Source organism: Dendrobates tinctorius, unplaced genomic scaffold, assembly GCF_039654945.1.
Source record: "Dendrobates tinctorius isolate UK_male_01 unplaced genomic scaffold, ASM3965494v1 ptg000013l, whole genome shotgun sequence".
NCBI classification, from domain to species: domain Eukaryota; kingdom Metazoa; phylum Chordata; class Amphibia; order Anura; family Dendrobatidae; genus Dendrobates; species Dendrobates tinctorius.
Genome location: NW_027361681.1, coordinates 4,025,532 through 4,052,046, shown reverse-complemented (window position 1 = coordinate 4,052,046; position 26,515 = coordinate 4,025,532). Strand labels below are relative to the sequence as shown.

General features: G+C 44.8%; 1 protein-coding gene across 3 annotated transcripts; it reads right to left on the bottom strand.

The window, feature by feature from the left end:
- Nucleotides 1–4,547: 4,547 nt before the first annotated feature.
- Nucleotides 4,548–24,541, bottom strand: DPH7 (diphthamide biosynthesis 7). 3 transcript variants are annotated; one of them, XM_073558324.1, is made up of 10 exons: nt 24,395–24,541; nt 19,246–19,441; nt 17,981–18,117; nt 17,720–17,807; nt 11,752–11,843; nt 11,502–11,668; nt 11,342–11,414; nt 10,302–10,367; nt 6,877–7,043; nt 4,548–6,792 (listed from the first exon to the last, which is right to left on the bottom strand). In XM_073558324.1, the coding sequence occupies exons 2-10, from the start codon at nt 19,387–19,389 to the stop codon at nt 6,383–6,385; spliced, it is 1,344 nt and encodes a 447-aa protein (XP_073414425.1). In that variant the 5' UTR covers nt 19,390–19,441; nt 24,395–24,541; the 3' UTR covers nt 4,548–6,382. The 3 variants fall into 3 exon arrangements, with proteins under 3 accessions (XP_073414425.1, XP_073414426.1, XP_073414427.1); XM_073558325.1 differs by lacking the exon at nt 24,395–24,541 and adding an exon at nt 21,168–21,225; XM_073558326.1 differs by lacking the exon at nt 19,246–19,441 and having other exon boundaries at nt 24,395–24,499.
- Between the last annotated feature and the right edge of the window lie 1,974 nt (nt 24,542–26,515).

Below are 26,515 nucleotides of genomic sequence, written 5' to 3'. Positions count from 1 at the left end.
GTTCATCTTTACCCCTTCAGGGATCCTAAAGGGGCCGACAATCTCTCTCCCCATGATTCCAGCCCAAAACATTACTCCACCTCCTCCTTGTTGGTGCCTTAGCCGTGTTTTCATGGGGTGTCCATCAACCAGCCATCCTCCACTCCATCCATCTGGACCATCGAGCGTTGCACGGCACTCATCGGTGAACAAAACAGTTTGGAAGTCAGTCTTCATGTATCGTTTGGCCCACTGGAGCCGTTTCTGCTTGTGTGCAGTGGATAGAGGTGATCGACAGGATGGCTTACGCACAGCTGCAAACCTCTGAAGGACCCTGCATCTTGATGTTTGGGGGATGTTGGAGGCACCAGCAGCTTCAAAAACTTGTCTGCTGCTATAAGGCATTTTTGCAGCTGCTCTTTTAACCTGACGCAATTGCCTGTTGGAAAGAGTCCTCAATTTTTCCTTATCAGCACGCACACGTGTGTGCTGGGAATCACCTACATACTTCTTGATGTGCGATGATCACGATGAAGTGTCTTGGCAATGTTGATTGTAGTCATGCCTTGACCTAAATACTCCACAATTTGTTGCTTCTCAGCAGCCGACACATCCTTTTTCTTTCCCATTTTGGCAAAAAATGTAGGCTGCTTAATAATGTGGAACAGCCTTCTTAAAGGGAAGGTGCCGCAATTTTATATAATTTGCAAAAAAAAGAGTAAGTAACAAAACATGTTGTTAAAGCAAATGTTGTACTAACTAGGATTTATGGTTTGTTTGTAATAATGTTTTAATGTAGCCACTGGGCGCTGCCATCTTGTTTTGCAGATCTGTGGAGGACTCATACAGTCTGCAAATATGGCCGTCCCTGGACATAGGAGACTGCGGCCGGCTCCCGACCCCACCATGCAGCCTCATTAGCAGAGAACTGGGCACGCCCCTGTGGGCTGCACCATTCACTGCTGTAGGTGTGGCTGGGCGCCATTTTACTGTAGCCCAGTGCTATCTGCTGAGCTCCACTTTCTGCACCGTGCTTCCTGCTCCAGCTCCACTGTCCTCCTGCTGTCTCTGCCTCCTCACTCACAGCCCCAGTGATCTCCGGTTATCTGTCACCTTTGCTTTTATAGTGACATATACAGCCCATAGTCTAGTGTATGGGGGGGGGGGGGGGTTGGGCAATTACACCAGTGTGAGCATATCTGTAATACTGTCTCCTGTGATACTGCCTGCTGAGCTGTGTATCTAATCCTCTCCTGTGTGATGCTGCCTGCTGAGCTGTGTATCTAATCCTCTCCTGTGTGATGCTGACTGCTGAGCCGTGTATCTAATACTCTCCTGTGTGATACTGACTGCTGAGCCGTGTATCTAATCCTCTCCTGTGTGATAGTCTGCTGAGCCGTGTATCTAATCCTCTCCTGTGTGATAGTCTGCTGAGCCGTGTATCTAATCCTCTCCTGTGATAGTCTGCTGAACCGTGTATCTAATCCTCTCCTGTGTGATAGTCTGCTGAACCGTGAATCTAATCCTCTCCTGTGTGATACTGACTGCTGAGCCGTGTATCTATTCCTATCCTGTGTGATACTGTCTGCTGAGCCATGTATCTATTCCTTTCCTGTGTGATACTGTCTGCTGAGCTGTGTATCTAATCCTATCCTGTGTGATACTGTCTGCTGAGCTGTGTATCTAATCCTATCCTGTGTGATACTGTGTGCTGAGCCGTGTATCTAATCCTATCCTGTGTGATACTGTCTTCCGAGCTGTGTATCTAATCCTATCGTGTGATACTGTGTGCTGAGCCGTGTATCTAATCCTATCCTGTGTGATACTGACTGCTGAGCTGTGTATCTAATCCTATCCTGTGTGATACTGCCTGCTGAGCCGTGTATCTAATCCTATCCTGTGTGATACTGTCTGCTGAGCCGTGTATATCTTAATCTTTCCTGTGTGATACTGTCTGCTGAGCCGTGTATCTAATTCTCTGCCTTGTGATACTGCTCTCCTGAAATACTCTGTGCTGCTGTCACCCTGCTGGTTTTATGTGTGATCTACATGGTGGTATTGTGTATGATCTATATGGCGGCATTGTGTGTGAAGTATATGGCGGTATTATTTGTGATCTGCTAAAAGGGGACCCATTCTAGGGTGGTTCTGGCTGAGCACCTGCACACGGGTCAGGGGTAATAGGTACAGTCAGGGGAGGGCTGGGGAGGCAGCTGAAGAGAGGGGTCTCATTTTTATCGTTACTGTATGGCTCCATTCCCCCCCAGCCTGTTTCCCAGTGTCACCCCGGACTGCGCCTGTCGCCTCGCTTTCACACATCGCCAGGACAGAATCTGAGGAGGGGAATGGGGTCTTTGCATGCAAAGTCTGGATCAGAACAGGCCATCAATCAGCAGAAATGTTTCCTGGATTTCTGTGCTGCTGTCTCCCTGCTCCTCTCCCATATATCTCCCTCTGTGCCCCCCATAGACCAGCGCACTGCTCTCCTGAAATACTCTGTGCTGCTGTCACCCTGCTCCCAGAATCCTTGCTGCCTGCCATCCTCGGTGACCGAAGACCCTATTCCTCTCCTCAGATCCTGTCCTGGCGATGTGTGAAAGCGAGGCAACAGGAGCCTGATGTATGGTGGAAGGAGCAGGGTGACAGCAGCACAGAGTATTTCAGGAGAGCAGTGTGCTGGTCTGTGGGGGGCACCCTGTTCGGTGCCAGGGATTGTACATAGAGCGCTGTGTTTTATACACATGGATGGACCATCTGCTCCACAGAAATCCAGGAAACATTTCTGCTGATTGATGGCCTGTTATGATCCAGACTTTACATGCAAAGACAGTCAGTAACTTTGCAGGCCCCATCTGGCTGCTCACTGTGTTCCTAAATGTCATCCTCTCATTTCCCTTAGGCCTCTTTCACACTTCAGTTTTTTACAATCAGTCACAATCCGCCAGGTTTTGAAAAAAACGGATCCTCAATTTTCTTTTGAGGATCCGTTTTTTTTCCCCATTGACTTGCATTAATGGCGGATTGTGACGGATTGCTGTCCGTTGCATCCGTTTTTTGTGAGGATCCGCCAAAACTTGCTGTCTGTCACCATCCTCAAAGATTTCAAAACGGAGCTTGCAACGTTTTTTTCTGTGGCGGATCCTCCAGACACTTATTTAACCCGAAATTCTTTCTGGGTGCCGGACTATCAATCTCTCTCTCTCTCTCGGCCAGCACTTTCATTATATTTCCTCATTTTCAGGATCCGTCTGAAAACGGATCCTGTGCCATCCGATGATGCGAACGGATCCGCTTGTCTGACTTTTTGGCGGATTTGAACTGATGCTAAAAAACTGAAGTGTGAAAGAGGCCTTAGCAAGCACCCAGTAGGGGAGGAGAGGAGTGACACCACCCCCATGTCAGCAGATTCCACCCATACAGTGTCCATTGTAGGGCATGATCATATATCAAAATCAATCATGGACACTGTACGCCCATAATTACTGTAGGACAGTAATGTGAGCTAGTTGTACAGTAGGTTTTTGTGCCAAACTTCAGTAGCTGCTCCCCCTTGTGTTAACAAGTGGAAATGCCAAACTTTTTAAAATTATTTTTCATATTTTACAAAATTAAAAACAAATGATAATATTTAAGAAAATGTAAACATTCTTTACATTTTTTCAATTGCTGAAAAAATTTTTTTGGGATGGCACCTTCCCTTTAAGTAGTCTTGCCTTTATTTGGACACACCTGCCAAAATAATTTGCACAGGTATCTGCAATTGCTTTCAGTGTTATAAAGAGCCCTGACACACATCACCATCAATGAGTTTAAATGACAAACAAAATTCTAACCTTATCACTCCTAAACTTTTTGCATAATAATTTGGAACACAGTTTATGGACACACACCTGTGCATCTGTCTATGGTCTCATATTACGGGTGCTGGTGCAGAGGCCTCTGACCATGGATCTATTCTATACCACTTATAAAATGCTGCTCCTTGTGGTGTCTAATGCAGCGACATAATTACTACTGTATTTTTCGGATTTGAAGATGCACTTTTTTCCAAAAAATTTGGAAAAAAGGTGGTGCATCTTATAATCCAAATGTAGCTTACAGGCTGTGGTGGAGCGGGGTTCTAGGGTCGCTGCTGTAGGAAGCTGGGGGCAATGCAGCAGGTCCTAGGCTGGTAGGGGATGCTCAGCGGTGCAGGGGCTCCGCTGACACTTTGTGAAAGCCCGAAGCCCCTGAACTTTCCATGTTTTTTTTTTTTTTATGGGTTGGACTTTGAGAAAATGGCCACAGCCGGTAGCGTATGCGCAGATTGAGATCCTGTGAGACAAGATTTTGGTGTCGAGATCTCAATCTGCACGTGCCGCCTCCATTTTCATGGAGTCCACCACATTCAAACCATGGAAAGTGCAGGGGCTCCGGGCTTTCACAAAATGTTTGCGGAGCCCCTTCACCATCGATCACCCCCTCCTCCCAGCATGAGGTCTGCCACACTGTATCTCCGTAACACCCCCTCCTCTCAACATGGGGCCTGCAGCATCACCCCATTCCTGCCACCTCGCGCTTCCTGAAACAGTGACCTGCCTACTGGGACCCCGTTCCACAGCAGCCTCCACCCCGGTAAGCTATCATAAAAGCGGACTATACGACACACAAAACAATTTTATTAAAAAACTTTTTCCCCTATTTCCCTCCCCAAAATTTCTGCAAAATACGGTACCTTCTTCAATTAGCGCTAATATGTAAAAATAGGAAAAATGTTAATTTAAGTTTTCCATTTAAAAAAGAAAAAGTTATTTTTCTTCCAAGATTTTTAACTTCTTTTCATGTCCCCACAGCCAACTGAACAAAAAACAATAAGAAACCCCACAATTCAGTTTTTGTTTTTTTTCATCGTTTAGGGTGCAATAAAAACTACCTGGAAATATGATTCTCCGAACCTTTAGGCTATGTGCCCACGTTGTGCTTTTGAAGCAGAATATTCCTGAGCAGAAACGCACACCCTCTTCCCGTGAAAACGCATGCGTTTTATGAAGCGCCTTTGTAAGCGTTTTAGCATGCGTTTTTGCAATACAATTGTATGTATGCGAAAACGCATGCGTTTCCGCAAAATTAATGAACATGCTGCGTTTACCGCTAAGCGTTTCCGCAGCGGACAAAAACACACAACATGTGCGTTTTCCATTATATTACATTGGATGCTTTTCTTAAGCGTTTCTGCAGTAGAAACGCTTGTCTAAAAGCGCTGCAGAAACACTTAAAAAACGCACCGTGGGCACACAGCCTTACTACAAGACCAAACTGATAGATTTTGGTCTACATTAAGTGGTTTAAAAAAGTTTTAATTTTTAGAACTTAAAAAAAAAACAAAAAAAAAAAAACTTGGTTTGTGTTGTTTTCATTTGCGACACCTTATACAGCTGTGTCAGATTGCCTTTTGGATGATGACCTGACATTTATAATTTTATATTTTGGGGACATTTAATAGTTTTAAAGAAAAAAAAAAAAAGGCTATTTCTATTAAGTTTATGGAAGACTAATTTTACATTTTCATAGTTATCTTCTGTAAACCTTTTTCTGTCAATAGAGCTGTGAGGGGGCTTGTTTTTTGCATGCCAAGCTTTAGTTGTTAGTGGTAGCATTTTGGGGTATATTAGGCTGTGTGCACACGGTGCGGTTTCTGCTGCGTTTCCGCAGCGGTTTTGCCCCTGTGGAAATGCAGCAGTTCCGCTGACCATGTACAGTACAATGAAACCCTATGGGGTTTCAAAAACGCTGTGCTGACGTTGCGTTTTTTTCCGCGCGGTTTACAAACCACAGCATGTCAATTGTTTGTGCGGTTTCCGCAGCAGTTTCTTACCTCTACCATAGGTAGAGGTGTGAAACCGCAGGACCAAACCGCAGGTCACTTTACCTGCGGTTTTACCTGCGTTTCCGCGCGGAATCCGCAACGTGTGCACATAGCCTTAGATGTGTTTAGCATATTATTTTGCATTCCTTGTGGGGGGTGTAATTGAAATAGTTTGAGAATTTATAAAAATAGTTAAATAGTTTTATAAAATAGTTATTTCACTTTTGGATGGAGATAAAGCAAGAGGGAGGGAAAAAAAAATTGTCAGTCTCCTGAATATCTACTGTAATACCAGAGTATTGCAATATATAGAACAATTACTGATCAAGGATGCCCAGTCCATGCCTGAGCCAGCTCCATACATGATATTCCTTTTGTACAGGCGTCGTGATGCTATCCTCCCGTGAGCCTGGCATTAAATTTTATTTCAAAAGGAAAGAACCTGTGAGCCAGGTCAGGTCTTGCTACAGAAACTACGATGTGGGGGCATCAATTTTAAAACTCTTCAGGAGGTAGACCACAGTAATGACAGCTGAGTAAAGGAGAGGCAATGGGTGCTCATTCTTTTTTGTCTAGTCTTTGGTACTGCCACCGCCAAACATGTAAAACATGGTCGTAGAAGGAACACGTCGCCAACAGGTTAGTCTGGAGTTGTCCACATTTCTCCAGCTTGGAGACCCCAATGACAGGGCGGTCGTCAGTCTCTCTGTTCAGTTCTGGCACGTACCCGCCATCATCATCCTCCAGGACGACGTCGAAGCTGGCAGTAGGTGACTCGTAGAAGATCTTCAGATTCTGCATGGACTGCTCCAATTTTGGAGTTGTGACATCTCTGCTGGTGGGATCTGACTTCCCTATTGCTGGTTCTGGTTGGATCAAGGAAGAGTCTGGAAGAAGCGCTCTAGACCAATCAGCACCATAGGCCAAAGAGTTGTGGAGGACGTAGGACGAGACGATGGGACAGCCATCTAGAGAGAGGTGCAAAGTTTTGTCAGTAGCACATCATAAAGGGCTTATAGTCCCATTCAGGACTGCCGAATTCTCAGGCATACCAGAGGCCGAGTCCAGGATGTGAAAGCCGCTGTGCATGCAGGCAGCCAGCAGGAGGGCGCTGTCAGTAGGGTGCCACTTAAGTCTCCAGACTCCTCCCTGTACGTGTGTATCAGATATAGGCTGCTTCATCTGACGTAGGTCCCAAACAAGGACGTGCTCATCGTAACTGGGGACCAAAGATGGAACATGATTAATGTCAGACATAGAGCTCCACAATGAGAGACTTCGTCTTAACAGACAAAATCAAAAGGGGGCACCACAGATTTGATCTGAAGGTATCCAACCACGTCCTATATAAACAACGTAGTAGTATAAAGAGGAGAAAGGGATAGGCCACAAAAGGGGATCACCTCGAGGCATGGACTAGCATAAAATCAATTCATTTTTATTGAACACAGATAGACAAGCACAAAACATAAAAACACATTAAAATAGTCACACATGTGACATATATGCAGACAATACAAGGCTTATAATAAAGCCAACTGCCTGAAGCAATTACTCCACAATATAGTAACTTAAATAGAAACCCCGAAGATCATAAACAGCATACCATTAAATACTGAGTGTATAAGGTACATTCAGTGCCCATACAAAAAAACAGATTTCTGAATAAATATAAGCACATAGAAAATTGATTAAGTGCCCTATATGATAATACCCATAGTAATGGTTAGAAATCACTGCACATCAGAGCACACATGGAGTGCAATCAGAATGTGAACATATTACCAAGGATGGCTAACACCCCCATATATAGTGCACAAAGTTTTAGAAATAAGCTTAAATGGCCTGCCTGCAAAGTATAATTAAGCAGAGTCCACAGTATCAAGAACTAGGCACCATGAATAAACAATGTGGTAGAGCAGACACAGAGCACATGAGAGTAGAAAAAAAAAAAAAAAAAATGGACTAATATAGCCACCTAGGAAAAAAGGAATAAATTAGTAATATCTACAAAGGGAACCCATGTGGAGTAAAACCAGGCAGAGCTAGGACCCGACGCGTGTCGCCACCCTAAGTGGCTTCGTCAGGGGTGGCGACACGCGTCGGGTCCTAGCTCTGCCTGGTTTTACTCCACATGGGTTCCCTTTGTAGATATTACTAATTTATTCCCGTCTTGCGTCTTGGAGGCGGCGCCCAGCCATCCATCATGCCCCTGTTTTGCGTCTAGGCTCTGCCTCCCATCCGTCCATGCCCGTGTTGTATGCCGGCGCCTGTGCTTTGACAACAGTTCCCGGGCAGCGCGCACTGCGCATGCCCGAGAACTGTTGTCACAGCGCATGCGCCAGCATAGAACACAGGAGGAGGCGGCGGCGCACAGCGGCATGATGGACGGATGGCAGGCGGCGCCCAGACACAAGACAGGGGCATGATGGACGGATGGGAGGCGCCTGATACAGGGGGACACAACATACCTTTGGGACGCAATACAGGTATGGGGACCTATTTATAAAAGTCAATATTTCGGCGTTACTAGGGGTCAAATACATAAGAGCCACCTTCACAGAATGCAGCCTTAGTGCTGCTGAAGGTGGCTCTTTTACTTAAAACGCCCTGGGGGGGTGACAGGTTCCCTTTAATTTCTTATCCTTCTCTATTTTGGTTAATTCCCCTATCTCCCCACCCCGATGCATTCCTCTTTTATATGTGAGTGAATATTTTGTAGGCCTGGAGTTTTCGTTTAACCCTTGTTTGTCGTGTTGATGTACTACGGTGCACAGTAGCGCCCCTCTTCCCTGGGTGGGGAAAGAGAACAGAGAGAGGAGATAAGGCAAAAGCATCTTCACCTTCGGAAGTATCCGGGGAAGTAGGGCAAGCAAGGGCGCCCCCTAGTGTTAGGGACAGAAGGAGCCCCTGGTCCCGGGTCACCCGACAGCTGTGTCATGACAGTTGAGTGGAAGGAAAAAGTGGTAGAAAAAAAAAGGGCACAAGCAACCGGGATAACCGCAGCCTCGAAAGGACTTAAGAAAAGGCCATTCAAAAATTTGGGGGGAGATTCACAAGGAGTGGACTGCTGCTGGAGTCCTTGCTTCAAGAGCCACCACACACAGACGTATCCAGGACATGGGCTACAAGTGTCACATTCCTTGTCTCAAGCCACTCATGACCAATAGACAACGCCAGAAGCGTCTTACTTGGGCCAAGCAGAAAAAGAACTGGACTGTCGCTCAATGCTCCAAGGTGTTGTTCTCAGATGAAAGTAAATTTTGCATTTCATTTGGAAATCGAGGTCCCAGAGTCTGGAGGAATAGTGGAGAGGCTACAATCCAAGCTGCTTGATGTCTAGTGTGAAGTTTCCACAATCAGTGATGGTTTGGGGAGTCATGTCATCTGCTGGTGTATGTCCACTGTGTTTTATCAAAACTAAGAGTCAGCGCAGCTATCTACCAGGAAATTTTAGAGCACTTCATGTTTCCCTCTGCCGATAAGGCTTTTTGGAGATGGCAATTTAATTCTCCAGCAGGACTAGACACCTGTCCACACTGCCAAAAGTGCCAATACTAAAAACGGTATCACTGTGCTTGATTGGCCAGAAAACTCGTCTGACCCTAACCCCATAGAGAGTCTATAGTCAAGAGGAAGATGAGAGACACCAGACCCAACAATGCAGATGAACTGAAGGCTGCTATCAAAGCAACCTGGGCTTCCATAACACCTCAGCAGTGCCACAAGCTGATCGCCTCCATGCCACGCCGCATTGATGCAGTAATTGATGCAAAAGGAGCTCCGACCAAGTATTGAGTGCATTTACTGAACATATATTTCAGTAGGCCAACATTTCGGATTTTAAAATAATTTTTCAAGCTGGTATTATAAAGTATTCCAGTTTACTGAGATAATGACTTTTGGGTTTTCATTGGCTGTAAGCCATAATCATCAACATTAACAGACAAACACTTGAAATAGATCACTCTGTGTGTAATGACTCTATAATATATATATATATATATATATATATATATATATATATATATATATATATATATATATATATATATATTTATTTCACTTTTTATATTGAAAAACTAAACTAAATTAACTTTTGGAAGATATTCTAGTTTTGTTAGAAGCACCTGTATATTATAAGGATCTGGACTTGAGGAGTCTGATCTGAGATCTAAATTAATGTAAGGGTGTGATTTGAAGATGAAAATCAGTATAGAGCTCTCGGGTCTTTTTACATTTTGGGATCTGGTCAGTGAAAGTGAATACGAAGTCATTCCTGCTGGATTTGAGCTAGGATAAAATTTTATACTCAAACTGCACCATCTACTGGTCCAGTATGAGCATTACAGAATAATACCTCACACTGAAGAGCAGATGGGGTTGGGTTCTCTTTTTCCACCCATCATTACACCCTCCAGTGGCGATGCATAGCGGTGTAAGAAATGCATAAAATCTGTAATAACTAATTGCTCACCTTCCAGTGGCCAACACATGCTCCCGCTGAGGGTGACTCTGGATGCTGCACACTCCCATCGAATGCCTGTTGATTTTAAAGGGGAAAAAAAATATCAATCTATAATGAAAAAAAATGGACCTAACATCTGTTTCATGCTACCCAAACCAGAGGCAGCAGGATTCACAACTGCGGCCATGTATTACATTCTCTGAAATGCTCCAGTGTGTCAGAGAGAATATAGTTGGAATATCTGACCAGGGTTGAGACCAGTCGAAAACAGACCCAATCCAGGGCTTCCTAAGGCTAGTTTCACATTAGCGTTTACGGCCGCAGCGTCGGGCTGCGTACGGCCGCCGCTAAGCCCCGACCCCTGCCGCACCTCCACCGGTAGCTCCGCCTACGGACGCATAACGCTGCATGTGTCCCCTATCTTTAGCACTGGGGACGCAGGCCGTGCGCAGTATGCGTTTGGCGGCGCATGCGTCCTTTTGACGCTGCGCCGACCAGCGCCAAACGCAACAGGTTTCAATTTGGTGCGCTCGGCGCAGCGTCAAAAGGACGCATGCGCCGCCAAACGCATACTGCGCACGGCCTGCGACCCCAGTGCTAAAGATAGGGGACGCATGCGGCAACATGCGTCCGTAGGCGGAGCTACCGGCGGAGGCACGGCAGGGGGGGCGGGGCTTAGCGGTGGCCGTGCGCAGCCCGACACTGCAGCCGCAAACGCTAATGTGAAACTAGCCTAACACTGCTAGAGGTGACTGACAAATCTATCCCTATATACACATAGACCTGTCAATCACCTGCCGCGTTGGGAAGAGGCAGCACCATACTGGTCTCATCCCCAGCCAGAAATTCAAAGTATATTTGCTCTGAAATACCAAGGAATGTCAGAAAATGTACCTGGCTGCAATTACATTGCCAGGCTCTGATTCATGCTGCCCATGGTTTGAAGCTCACCCTCACATGTGGATCCACCACTGTATGAACCAGGAATCCAAAGAACAGAGATGCTACGCTGAACATACGGTCGCACTGTGTGGGAGGAGGTTTCCTACCGTTTGTTGGTAAATATGGGGCTTTCTGGTGGAGATCTCACGTCCCATCCCTTCAGCAGACAGTCATCTCCACCTATAATCAGAGACAGACGTCAGTTCCCAAGAGGTCATAGGGATGGATAGATCAGTCACTTGTCCGTAAGGGATTGAATCAGGCAACCTGAGTAGATCATGTCACAGTTCCAGTAGTTGAAGGCAGCGATCCAGGCCTCAAAGCCGTGCGCCTTCCACTGACATACAACATCTAGTGAGGCCACAGACTCCTCCACCTGCAGCAGACTGAGCCGACCCAGAGAGTCGCTGCAGACGATCTTCACAGGAGAAGAGCTGCAGACAAAAAAAAAAACCTCATTAGGAGCAAAGCAAGTCACCAATGATTGCTGCAGGGTACAGAAGGGGCTGGTTCGCACCTTTCTCTTCTTCCTGTGGACCAGTCAAGGGATAGAGCCAGACACTCGTCACCTAAACCCACACTGCACACAGGCTGCACTCTGGAGCTTTCCTACTGGAGGAACACACAGTCACTAAAGAGAGGAGGTAAGGAAAACATGGCCATAAACAGCACCACACCAGTTCATAGGTCATGTGTGGTATTGAATCTCAGTCCCAATCACTTCAATGGAGCCAAGCTATAATAGACAAATCCAAAAAGAAAAAAAAAAACAAAAACAAGGAGTTAAATGGCTAAAAACAGTAAATATTTTATTGTTGTATACACAGAAATCAGTATGTAGGATGATGAAACCCAGCACACTGGCTACCAGATAAGATATGAGGTGAGATGGGTCTATAAAGGAAATCAAACATGTAGTATACTAAGCAGTCATGAGGGCTCTTTCTACGTCTGAGAACCTAATTTAGGCATACTCTACGATGGGTAAGACGGACGTCTCCATTTTATATACATGAATTGTGGCATTCTGGGAAGACATTTGCGTTGACCACGGTGGTGATTATTTGACATAGCAATGTATAAGAGAAGAATTCCATATTCCTGTTATGAGATGTATACTTGTACTTCCTGCAATGTATGCCCTGACTCCGGGCCTTGACGAAGCTGCAACACGAATTGGGCTCTGCTCGGACAGGCACTAATAATATACCCTGGGAAATATTACATATTTATGCATTGTATGGTTCTAGATCCACTTTATATGTACCTGTACTTATTGCATATATATACACCAAATATCTTCTATGGATGGTACTGAATTAACACATTGTATAACAAGGTTCCCTTATTGTGACAGTTCTTCCCTGCTGAAGAGACACTAATTGGACTATTATAATAAAGTCCTTCACTTCCCTTATGCATATTCATTTTATCTGTATCTATTCTTATAATGGGGGTGCAAATATTTTCTTCCTTACTACTTTCTTCTCATATATTGCTAACCAGCTCTTGTAGGATTGTGGTAGCACCCAGTCAGTACTGTCTACTGTGACCACTCTCCTCATTAATTGATTATTTGATATACAGTAGGTTGGTCTCTCTTGAAATTTATATGCTGTCACTTCTGTGTTGACAGTCTGGTCTTATTCTTCATGACTGCTTAGTATACTACATGTGTGGTTTCTTTTATATACCCCCCGATCTTGCCTCAAAACCTTGTTATCTGATAGCCAGTATGCTGGGTTTTGCATCCTACATACTTCCCATTTGTTTGTTTAGTTTGTACAGTGCCTTGCGAAAGTATTCGGCCCCCTGGAACTTTTCAGCCTTTTCCCACATATCATGCTTCAAACAAAGATACCAAGTGTAAAGTTTTGGTGAAAAATCATTAACAAATGGGACACAATTGTGAAGTTGAGCAAAATTTATTGGTCATTTTAAATTTTTGTGGAAATTCAAAAACTGAAAAGTGGGGTGTACAATATTATTCGGCCGCTTTAACTTAATACTTTGTTGCGCCACCTTTTGCTGCGATTAAAGCTGCAAGTCACTTGGTGTATATCTCTATCAGTTTTGTACATCGAGAGACTGAAATTCTTGCCCATTCTTCCTTGGCAAACAGCTCGAGATCACTGAGGTTTGATGGAGATCGTTTGTGAACAGCAGTTCTCAGCTCTTTCCACAGATTCTCGATTGGATTTAGGTCTGGTCTTTGCCATTCTAAAGGGGGTTTTACACTAAGCGATATCGCTAGCAATATCGCTAAAACGTCACTGGTTTTGTGACGTTATAGCGATATTGCTAGCGATATCGCTATGTGTGATACTTACCTCCGACCGGCTCCCCCGCTGTCCATCGCTGATCGCGCGAGAATGTCCGGCTCCATTTCTCGTCGGGCGCTTCCTGCTGAGACTTCCTGCTGTGTGAGACGAGCGACGCTGGACGCGGGCGGGAGGACGTCAGGATCGCTGTGTGTGAAAGGTGAGTATCGTGCGCTGCGTCGCTGCTGCATTGCTGTGAGGTCTTTCTGTATGAAAGCTCACTAGCGATCATTTAGCGATGCACCAGCGATCCTGACCGGGTCGGATCGCTGGTTGGATCGCTGGTGCATCGCTAAATGTAAAAGGGCCTTAACACCTGGATACGTTTATTTGTGAACCATTCCATTGTAGATTTTGCTTTCTGTTTGGGATTATTGTCTTGTTGGAAGACAAATCGCCGTCCCAGTCTCAGGTCTTTTGCAGACTCCAACAGGTTTTCTTCAAGAATGGTCCTGTATTTGGCTCCATCCATCTTCCCTGTCCCTGCTGAAGAAAAGCGGGCCCAAACCATGATGCTGCCACCACCATGTTTGACAGTGGGGATTGTGTGTTCAGGGTGATGAGCTGTGTTGCCTTTATGCCAAACATATCGTTTGGCATTGTTGCCAAAAAGTTCGATTTTGGTTTTATCTGACCAGTGCACCTTCTTCCACATGTTTGGTGTGTCTCCTAGGTGGCTTGTTGCAAACTTTAAACGACACTTTTTATGGATATCTTTGAGAAATGGTTTTCTTCTTGCCACTCTTCCATAAAGGCCAGATTTGTGCAGTGTATAACTGATTGTTGTCCTATGGACAGACTGTCCCACCTCAGCTGTAGATCTCTGCAGTTCATCCAGAGTGATCATGGGCCTCTTGGCTGCATCTCTGATCAGTCTTCTCCTTGTTTGAGATGAAAGTTTAGAGGGGCGGCCGGGTCTTGGTAGATTTGCAGTGGTATGATACTCCTTCCATTTCAATATGATCGCTTGCACAGTGCTCATTGGGATGTTTAAAGTTTTGGAAATCATTTTGTATCCACATCCGGCTTTAAACTTCTCCACAACAGTATCACGGACCTGCCTGTTGTGTTCCTTGGTCTTCATGATGCTCTCTGTTGTGAACTCTCTCGATTTGACTTCTGAGTCAGGGTTCCCTCTGGTGGTTACTGTGGGTAGTAGAGCTGGCCAAAGTCTGCCACCTGATGATGATGATTGGAAATCAGGGGTTACTGACTGGAGTATTTAAGTAAGCAGGTTTCCTTCAGTGGCTGAAGGCGATTCGTGTTTATTCCTGTGCATTCTGAGGTCTGCTGTCTCCTGCCTGATCATGCATTTTTCAGTTAAGTTGTTCATTTGCTAATCCTTTGCATCTGATCTGGTTTTGCTCTTTCTGCTTTATTGTGAGGGTTCAGCGTGCTTCCTTCTGGGGCAGTGCTGGACCCCGCTCCATATGTTACAGCTTGTGTCAGTTTGTTCATTCCCGTTATATTAGTCTCTTTTGCTTTGCTGCCAGTTCATACCAGAATGCTGATATAGTGGGGGAGAGGTCGTGAGACCTCAGTGTTTTTTTTGTACATCAGACGTGTTGGACTTTTTAGGGTTTTTGCGTGATTGCAGACAGTGTCTTTCCTATCCTATCTAGTTTGGGCCCCATCATTTGCTCAGCCTATTTTCTGCCTGCGTTTGTGTCTCATCTGGTCTCACCGACAATATATGTTTGTGGGCTATCTATTCCTTGGGGGTTCTACTCCAGGGCAGTTTATATTTCACCTTTCTTGCTTTAGGCTTAGTTAGCTCTCCGGCTGTGCCGAGGTGTCTAGGACATCGTAGGTACGCCCCACGGCTACTGCTAGTTGTGTTGTTAGGATTAGGGGTCTGCAATCCGCTAAGTTACCAACCTTTCTGGTTTCCTGGTAGCCTAGCCAATTCCTGACATCCTCCTCGGTGACCAGTTCATAACAGCTCTCTGTGCATCAACCAGAACTGTGAGACTATCACAGAGCAGGTGCATTTATACGAAGACTTGTTTACACACAGGTGGATTATATTTATCATCATTAGTCATTTAGGACAACATTGGATCATTCAGAGATCCCCAATGAACTTCTGGGGCGAGTTTGCTGCACTGAAAGTAAAGGGGCCGAATAATATTGCACGCCCCACTTTCCAGTTTTTGAATTTCCACAAAAATTTAAAATAACCAATAAATTTCGTTCAACTTGACAACTGTGTCCCACTTGTTGTTGATTCTTCATCAAAAATTTACACTTGGTATCTTTGTTTGAAGCATGATATGTGGGAAAAGGTTGAAAAGTTCCAGGGGGCCGAATAGTTTCGCAGGGCACTGTATTTACACTACCGTTCAAAATTTTGGAGTCACCAAGACAATTGTGTTTTCCAAGAAAACTGAAACTTTTATTAATCTAATGAGTTGCCAAATGAATTTAAAATCTAGTCCAGACATTGACAAGGTTCGAAAAAAAAGATTTTTATTTGAAATAATAATTTTCTCTTTCAAACTTTACTTTTGTCAAAGAATGCTCCCTTTGCAGCAATTCCAGCATTGCAGACCTTTGGCATTCTAGCAGTTAATTTGCTGAGGTAATCTGGAGAAATTTCACCCCATGTATCCAGAAGCCCCTCCCACAAGTTGGTTTGGCTTGATGGGCATGCGTACCATATACCATACGGTCAAGCTGCTACCATTAACAGCTCAATGAGGTTGAGGTCTGGTGACTGCACTGGCCACTCCATTACCGATAGAATACCAGCTGCCTGCTTCTTCCCTAAACAGTTCTTGCATAATTTGGAGGTGTGATTTGGGTCATTGTCCTGTTGTAGGATGAAATTGGCTCCAATTAAGGGAGCACTGTCCACAGGGTATGGCATGGCGTTGCAAAATGGAGTGATAGCCTTCCTTATTCAAAATCCCTTTTACCTTGTACAAATCTCCCACTTTACCAGCACCAAAGAAACCCCAGACCATCACATTACCTCCACCATGCTTGACAGATGGTATCAGGCACTCTTCCAGCATCTTTTCAGTTGTTCAGGGTCTCACAAATGTGCTTCTGTGTGATCCAAACACCTCAAACTTGGATTCGTCTGTCCATAACACCTTTTTCCAATCATCCTCTGTTCAATGTCTGTGTTCTTTTGCCCATATTAATCTTTTCCTTTTATTAGCCAGTCTCAGATATGGCTTTTTTTTTGCCACTCTGCCCTGAAGGCCAGCATCCCGGAGTCTCCTCTTCACTGTAGACGTTGACACTGGAGTTTTGCGTGTATATTAAATGAAGCTGCAGATTCTAATGTACTTGTCTTGTTGCTCAGTTGTGCAGCGGGGCCTCCTACTTCTCTTTCTACTCTGGTTAGAGCCTGTTTGTGCTCTCCTCTGAAGGGAGTAGTACACACCAATGTAGGAAATCTTCAGTTTCTTGGCAACTTCTCGCATGGAATAGCCTTCATTTCTAAGAACAAGAATAGACTGTCGAGTTTCACATGAAAGTTCTTTATTTCTGGCCATTTTGAGAGTTTAATGGAACCAACAAATGTAATGCTCCAGATTCTCAACTAGCCCAAAGGAAGGTCAGGTTTATTGCTTCTCTAATCAGCCAAACTGTTTTCAGCTGTGCTAACATACTTGCACAAGGGTTTTCAAGGGTATTCTAACCATCCATGATCCTTCTTACACAGTTAGCAATCACAAAGTACCATAAGAACACTGGAGTGATGGTTGTTGGAAATGGGCCTCTATACACCTATAAACATATTGCATTACAAACCAGACGTTTGCAGCTAGAATAGTCATTTACCACATTAACAATGTATAGAGTGTGTTTCTGAATCATTTAATGTTAGCTTCATTGGAAAAAAAACTGTGCTTTTCTTTCAAAAATAAGGAAATTTCTAAGTGACCCCAAACTTTTGAACGGTAGTATAGATAGTAAAAAATCTTTTTATTTTTAGTCATTTTACGCGTTTTTTTTTCTTTTGGATTTATTAATTGTGGAGTGGCTGATGGGCCTTTCATTATTGTTCTGATGTATATATGGCCTTATAATCTATTACCAATATGCATCTGTGGGATTTATTGTTACTGAATACCAGAGACAAACCACAGACAGGGGAATCAGTGGTTACCTGATAGTCTGTTGCGACTTCTCTCACCTTCCGGCACTTACCCTGTTGCCTTGTAACGTGTACAGCTCCACGGTGCCCTTGGCATTGGCTATACCTAGTATGGGGCTATTGGAGAGTGGGACATGGCACCTGAGGAGCAGAAACAGAATGGCAGACGATTCACATAAAATCAGATTATGGGTTCTGCTTACTGAGCATAGTAGAAGGAATGCTGTGCTTGTTGTCTGAACAGCTGACAACTTCATCAACGTTACTACACAAGTAGCAGATTGGATCCTCGGAGGTTGATGACAGCAGCTCACCATTTCATGTCCAGTATGGCAGCAGTTTCAATCTTCTGAACTTCAGACACCGGAGAAAATAGCTGGTGGGGGTCGTAATTATAGAGGTAAAGACGGCCGAGCCGCAGGTGGGGATCATCGCTGTCCTGTCCACTGAGCTGGAGAAAAGAGAGAAGTGTGGAAAGAGTATCATACAGGGAAGCACTGCTATAGGGGCATATATTTTTATAGGAAGGGTCATATTACATGACTATACATTAGGGTGACCGGATCTCATATGGGGGGAAAAAAATGTCAGAATCTTGTTCGTCTGGACCCCACAAAACGATTCCCCTTTCCAGATATTGAGAGAGCCAAAATTTGAGCTCGATCAAACGACGTTAACCCGTGCCGCTCGTCGCTCAAAGTTTGAAAAAATCCAAATTGAGGTATTTTAAGATTTAGGTATTTTGCATAGTCTGTTAGACTATAAAGAATGTGACAACAACATTGCAGAAATAGCCCTGACCAAATTTTCGAACCATTTGTGGTATTTGAATGCAGAGTTGGTGGGATTATCATTTTTTGATCCCACCATTACAGACAATGAAAAGTTGTTAATGGCTAATAAATTGCTCAGTAGCACAGATGAACCATCAGAGCACGCTAACCTACATGAGTTGATAATTTTACATAGTTATCTAATCTATTCTAGAGCTTTTGTTAAAGTAGTTTTTGAAACGTCAGAATATAATGCTCGGCATTTGCTTACAACTTGCAGGACATATTGCTTTTGTTCTTCATCTTTTGTCAGAAGGTCGTTAAAGTCGGTTACTTCCTACCTCTTTTAATTTTTCTTTCCTAACTTTTGGATTTACAACCCTAGCGTGCTCTGATGGTTCATCTGTGCTACTGAGCAATTTATTAGCCATTAACAACTTTTCATTGTCTGTAATGGTGGGATCAAAAAACGATAATCCCACCAACTCTGCATTCAAATACCACAAATGGTTCGAAAATTTGGTCAGGGCTATTTCTGCAATGTTGTTGTCACATTCTTTATAGTCTAACAGACTATGCAAAATACCTCAATTTGGATTTTTTCAAACTTTGAGCGACGAGCGGCACGGGTTAACGTCGTTTGATCGAGCTCAAATTTTGGCTCTCTCAATATCTGGAAAGGGGAATCGTTTTGTGGGGTCTAGACGGACAAAATTCCGACATCGATTTTTTGCGGTCACCCTACTATACATTAATAGGGGCAGTTATATGGCCACAGCTTGTATATCGGCCAGGGATTCTCTTACATCACGCTCCGCTTTCTTCAGCTGATAAGTGCCACAGGCCAACACCGTGCCCCAATCATCCAGGGGACACCACTCCGCAGCATCGGCGCTGTACTCCGTGTCCATCACCTGTAACGTCTGGCTCCTGCAGCAGACGGCCATCATCAGCTCTCCACATCACTTGCTAATACCACAGCCAGGAAGACACAGCCTCATCCTGCAATCCGGCATCACACAAGTTATCTCTCAGCATATAATGTACAAGGAAAATGTCATCACAGCAGATATAACACGGCTTGTATCATCCAAGGATGGCGTCACTCTCCAGCATACAGAGACTAATACTCTATATAACGTAAAATGATGTCACACACAGGGAGTCACTCCAGCAAACAGCGCAAGGCTGTGGATTCAGTAAGCCAAACCTCAGACTCCGAATCCACTGGTCACTACTGAACATGTACATAAAGTGCAGCACAGATTCATCTCATCTACATCTCCACAGCACTGGCCACTACTGAGCATGTACATAAAGGGCAGCACAGATTCATCTCATCTACATCTCCACAGCACTGGCCACTACTGACATGTACATAAAGGGCAACACAGATTCATCTCATCTACATCTCCACAGCACTGGTCACTACTGACATGTACATAAAGTGCAGCACAGATTCATCTCATCTACGACCCCACAGCACTGGTCACTACTGAGCATGTACATAAAGGGCAGCACAGATTCATCTCATCTACGACTCCACAGCACTGGTCACTACTGAGCATGTACATAAAGGGCAGCACAGATTCATCTTATCTATGACCCCACAGCATCGGTCACTACTGAGCATGTACATAAAGTGCAGCAGATTCATCTCATCTACCACTCCACAGCACTGGTCACTACTGAACTGTACATAAAGGGCAGCACAGATTCATCTCATCTATGACTCCACAGCACTGGTCACTACTGAACTGTACATAAAGTGCAGCACAGATTCATCTCATCTACGACCCCACAGCACTGGTCACTACTGAGCATGTACATAAAGGGCAGCACAGATTCATCTCAGCTAGAAGCCCAGATCAGGAACAGAACAGACACTTATAACACATTTCATAACTTTCCCAAGTTATTAGGAAAACATTTACAGCACATCCCACACACTCACCAGTTACACTCCTGTACATATGTACACTAGTGACATCACAGCCTGCACACACTCACCAGCAGTTACACTCCTGTATATGTGTACACTGTGACGTCACATCCCACACACTCACCAGTTACACTCCTGTATATATGTACACTGGTGATGTCACATCCCACATAATCACCTGCAGTTACACTCCTGTATATATGTACCCTGTGACATCACATCCCACTCACCAGTTACACTCCTGCATATATATACACTGGAGACATCACATCCCACATACTTACCAGTTACACTCCTGCATATATGTACACTGGTGACGTCACATTCCATATACTCACCAGCAGTTACACGCCTGTATATATGTATACTGGTGACGTCACATTCCATATACTCACCTGCAGTTACACGCCTGTATATTGTACACTGGTGACATCACATCCCACACACTCACCAGTTACACTCCTGCATATATGTACACTGGTCATGTCACATCCCACATACTCACCTGCATTTACACTCCTGTATATATGTACCCTGTGACGTCACATCCCACATACTTACCAGTTACACGCCTGTATATATGTACACTGGTGACGTCACATTGCATATACTCACCAGCAGTTACACGCCTGTATATATGTACACTGGTGACGTCACATTCCATATACTCACCAGCAGTTACACGCCTGTATATATGTACACTGGCGACGTCACATTCCATATACTCACCAGCAGTTACACGCCTGTATATGTGTACACTGGTGACGTCACATTCCATATACTCACCAGCATTTACACGCCTGTATATGTGTACACTGGTGACGTCACATTCCACATACTCACCAGCATTTACACGCCTGTATATGTGTACACTGGTGACGTCACATTCCATATACTCACCAGCAGTTACACGCCTGTATATATATGTACACTGGTGACGTCACATTCCATATACTCGCCAGCAGTTACACGCCTGTATATGTGTACACTGGGGACGTCACATTCCATATACTCACCAGCAGTTACACGCCTGTATATATATGTACACTGGTGACGTCACATTCCACATACTCACCAGCAGTTACACGCCTGTATATATGTACACTGGTGACGTCACATTCCACATACTCACCTGCATTTACACTCCTGTATATATGTACCCTGTGACGTCACATCCCACATACTTACCAGTTACACGCCTGTATATATGTACACTGGTGACGTCACATTGCATATACTCACCAGCAGTTACACGCCTGTATATATGTACACTGGTGACGTCACATTCCATATACTCACCAGCAGTTACACGCCTGTATATATGTACACTGGCGACGTCACATTCCATATACTCACCAGCAGTTACACGCCTGTATATGTGTACACTGGTGACGTCACATTCCATATACTCACCAGCAGTTACACGCCTGTATATATATGTACACTGGTGACGTCACATTCCACATACTCACCAGCATTTACACGCCTGTATATGTGTACACTGGTGACGTCACATTCCATATACTCACCAGCAGTTACACGCCTGTATATATATGTACACTGGTGACGTCACATTCCATATACTCGCCAGCAGTTACACGCCTGTATATGTGTACACTGGGGACGTCACATTCCATATACTCACCAGCAGTTACACGCCTGTATATATATGTACACTGGTGACGTCACATTCCACATACTCACCAGCAGTTACACGCCTGTATATATGTACACTGGTGACGTCACATTCCACATACTCACCAGCAGTTACACGCCTGTATATATATGTACACTGGTGACGTCACATTCCATATACTCACCAGCATTTACACGCCTGTATATGTGTACACTGGTGACGTCACATTCCATATACTCACCAGCAGTTACACGCCTGTATATGTGTACACTGGGGACGTCACATTCCATATACTCACCAGCAGTTACACGCCTGTATATATATGTACACTGGTGACGTCACATTCCACATACTCACCAGCAGTTACACGCCTGTATATATGTACACTGGTGACGTCACATTCCACATACTCACCAGCATTTACACGCCTGTATATGTGTACACTGGTGACGTCACATTCCACATACTCACCAGCAGTTACACGCCTGTATATATATGTACACTGGTGACGTCACATTCCACATACTCACCAGCATTTACACGCCTGTATATGTGTACACTGGTGACGTCACATTCCATATACTCACCAGCAGTTACATGCCTGTATATATGTACACTGGTGACGTCACATTCCATATACTCACCAGCATTTACACGCCTGTATATGTGTACACTGGTGACGTCACATTCCATATACTCGCCAGCAGTTACACGCCTGTATATGTGTACACTGGTGACGTCACATTCCATATACTCACCAGCAGTTACACTCCTGTATATATGTACACTGGTGACGTCACATTCCATATACTCACCAGCATTTACACGCCTGTATATGTGTACACTGGCGACGTCACATTCCATATACTCACCAGCATTTACACGCCTGTATATGTGTACACTGGTGACGTCACATTCCATATACTCACCAGCAGTTACACGCCTGTATATATATGTACACTGGTGACGTCACATTCCACATACTCACCAGCATTTACACGCCTGTATATGTGTACACTGGTGACGTCACATTCCATATACTCACCAGCAGTTACACGCCTGTATATATATGTACACTGGTGACGTCACATTCCACATACTCACCAGCAGTTACACGCCTGTATATATGTACACTGGTGACGTCACATTCCACATACTCACCAGCATTTACACGCCTGTATATGTGTACACTGGTGACGTCACATTCCATATACTCACCAGCAGTTACACGCCTGTATATATATGTACACTGGTGACGTCACATTCCACATACTCACCAGCATTTACACGCCTGTATATGTGTACACTGGTGACGTCACATTCCATATACTCACCAGCAGTTACACGCCTGTATATATATGTACACTGGTGACGTCACATTCCATATACTCGCCAGCAGTTACACGCCTGTATATGTGTACACTGGGGACGTCACATTCCATATACTCACCAGCAGTTACACGCCTGTATATATATGTACACTGGTGACGTCACATTCCACATACTCACCAGCAGTTACACGCCTGTATATATGTACACTGGTGACGTCACATTCCACATACTCACCAGCAGTTACACGCCTGTATATATATGTACACTGGTGACGTCACATTCCATATACTCACCAGCATTTACACGCCTGTATATGTGTACACTGGTGACGTCACATTCCATATACTCACCAGCAGTTACACGCCTGTATATGTGTACACTGGGGACGTCACATTCCATATACTCACCAGCAGTTACACGCCTGTATATATGTACACTGGTGACGTCACATTCCACATACTCACCAGCAGTTACACGCCTGTATATATATGTACACTGGTGACGTCACATTCCATATACTCACCAGCATTTACACGCCTGTATATGTGTACACTGGTGACGTCACATTCCATATACTCACCAGCAGTTACACGCCTGTATATGTGTACACTGGGGACGTCACATTCCATATACTCACCAGCAGTTACACGCCTGTATATATATGTACACTGGTGACGTCACATTCCACATACTCACCAGCAGTTACACGCCTGTATATATGTACACTGGTGACGTCACATTCCACATACTCACCAGCAGTTACACGCCTGTATATATATGTACACTGGTGACGTCACATTCCATATACTCACCAGCATTTACACGCCTGTATATGTGTACACTGGTGACGTCACATTCCATATACTCACCAGCAGTTACACGCCTGTATATGTGTACACTGGGGACGTCACATTCCATATACTCACCAGCAGTTACACGCCTGTATATATATGTACACTGGTGACGTCACATTCCACATACTCACCAGCATTTACACGCCTGTATATGTGTACACTGGTGACGTCACAGTGAGTACATTACTTACCAGCGTGCAGCATCTATAAATAATTTGCAACCTCTTCCGGGTTATCAGCCCCCAGGAAACTCCGCCTCTGTGCAAAGAGGACTGACACATGCCTCAGCCGGAGAATGTTCTTAGACTTATGCTGATTGGCTGAAGTTGATCACGTGGTAACCACAGCGTAACCTGGCCTGAATGGGTCTGGGAATGGATTTTGGATATGGAATATAGAGTCCTCGACTCCTCGTGATCAGCTGTGCACAACGTAGCCACTGGCCAGACACAGGGCGGACTGACCCTTGTATATTTACTGTACGTTACTACGGAGTTTACAGTAACAATTATATTACAATGCTTTACTACACCCTGCTACAATGTAACCTTCTCATAACACCAGGGCCGGTTCTAGGCAACGTGGGGCCCTAGGCAAAGCTTAAAATGGGCCCCAAATACTAACATATTGCACATCACACAGAAGCATTTCGGTTGTATTTATATGCGCTGAGTTCAGGCCGCTAAATGAGTGTGATCGACAATACTGAAGTCGTTCAACCTTCGTTTCCCGTCCTCTTTCCACCGTCTGAGAAAGAATGATGGGGACAGAACCAATCACTATTAGGCCAGGTTCATACTGCGTTAACCCTACTGCCTTTAATGATCGTGTTCTGCTATACCGCTAGTGCAGATGCTTCATCTGCGCTAGCAGTGACGGACCCTCAGATGCTGCAGACCGCGTCCGAGGGTCCATCACAGAGTGACGGCACATCGCTAACGCATGCCGATTATGACATGCGTTAGCGATGCACTCGGTAATGGCAGCGTTAACAGATGTGTTATATAGCATTATGATGCGGTGTAACGCAATCCTTTAAGCGGACTGCCTAAACGCAGTATGAACCCAGCCTTAAGGCCCCGTCTCACTAAGCAATCTCGGTAGCGAGATCGCTGCTGAGTCACAACTTTTGTGACGTAACAGCGATCTCACCAGCGACATCGCTGTGTGTGACAGCGATCAGCGAGCGGCCCCCCTGCCGGTATCGCTGATCGCTGCAAGAAACCTCTGGACATTTCTTTGGTCGCTGGTCTCCCGCTGGCCAGCACGCATCGCTGTGTGTGACAGCGGGAGACCAGCGATCAGGTGTAAAAAATAATAAAAAAAATAAAAAATATAGTTATTCTCACCTTCCGATGTCCCGTTCAGCAATCCGGCCTCTCTCCACGCTCCGGCCCCAGTGATCCTTTGCATGAATGACCGCGAGACTTTGTTATCCCGCGAGACCGTGACATCTCGCGGTCATTCGTGCAAAGGATCACTGGGACCGGAGCGTGGAGAGAGGCAGGATGGCTGAACGGGACGTCGGAAGGTGAGAATAACAATATTTTTTATTTTGATACTATTTTCTACAGCGATAGCCAGCGATGCCGGGCGCTCGGCATCGCTGTGCTGATCGCTGGTGAAGCTGTCTGTGTGACAGCTCACCAGCGATCACATAGCGACTTACCAGCAATTCTGACACCTTCATATCGGTGTCGGGATCGCTTGTGAGTCGCTTAGTGTGACGGGGCCTTTAGATCAGTCTGTCCCCATACAGTATCATGTTATCAGCAGCACATCTGCAGTATTCTCTGAGCACTGTGCTGCTGAGAACAATGATTTGTGTTCCAGCATAAACAATCCAATCACTCAATGAATATCCAACATTTTGCTTTTTTAGTATAATACACCCCATAGTCCTCCATATATTATAATGTGCACCACAGTCCTCCATATTGTAAAATGCACACCCCATAGTCCTCAGTATAGTATAATACACTCCTCATAGCTCTCCATATAGTATAATACACTCCCCATAGTCCTCCATATAGTATAATACACCCCATAGTCCTCCATATATTATAATGTGCACCACAGTCCTCCATATTGTAAAATGCACACCCCATAGTCCTCCATATAATGCAATGTGCCTCATAGTCCTCCATATGTGTGCACACGATGCGGATTCAGCCGCGGATTCTGCTGCGGTTCCGCAGCGGATTAGAGTATGTGTGCACACACTGCGGATTGGGGTGCGGATTTGGCCGCGCGGATTTTGTAAAATCCGCAGGTAAATCTGCAAGTCAAAAGACCTGCGGTTTTACCTGCGG

Bases quoted from the DNA above. Each gene is read 5' to 3' on its own strand.
- DPH7 (XM_073558324.1), bottom strand. From the start codon at position 19,389: ATGATGGCCGTCTGCTGCAGGAGCCAGACGTTACAGGTGATGGACACG. The intron at 17,808-17,980 runs GTGAGCTGCTGT...TCTGCTCCTCAG, and splicing joins GCCATACTGGACATGAAATG to GTGCCATGTCCCACTCTCCA. The intron at 10,368-11,341 runs GTAGGAAACCTC...TAAAATCAACAG, and splicing joins CCCATATTTACCAACAAACG to GCATTCGATGGGAGTGTGCA.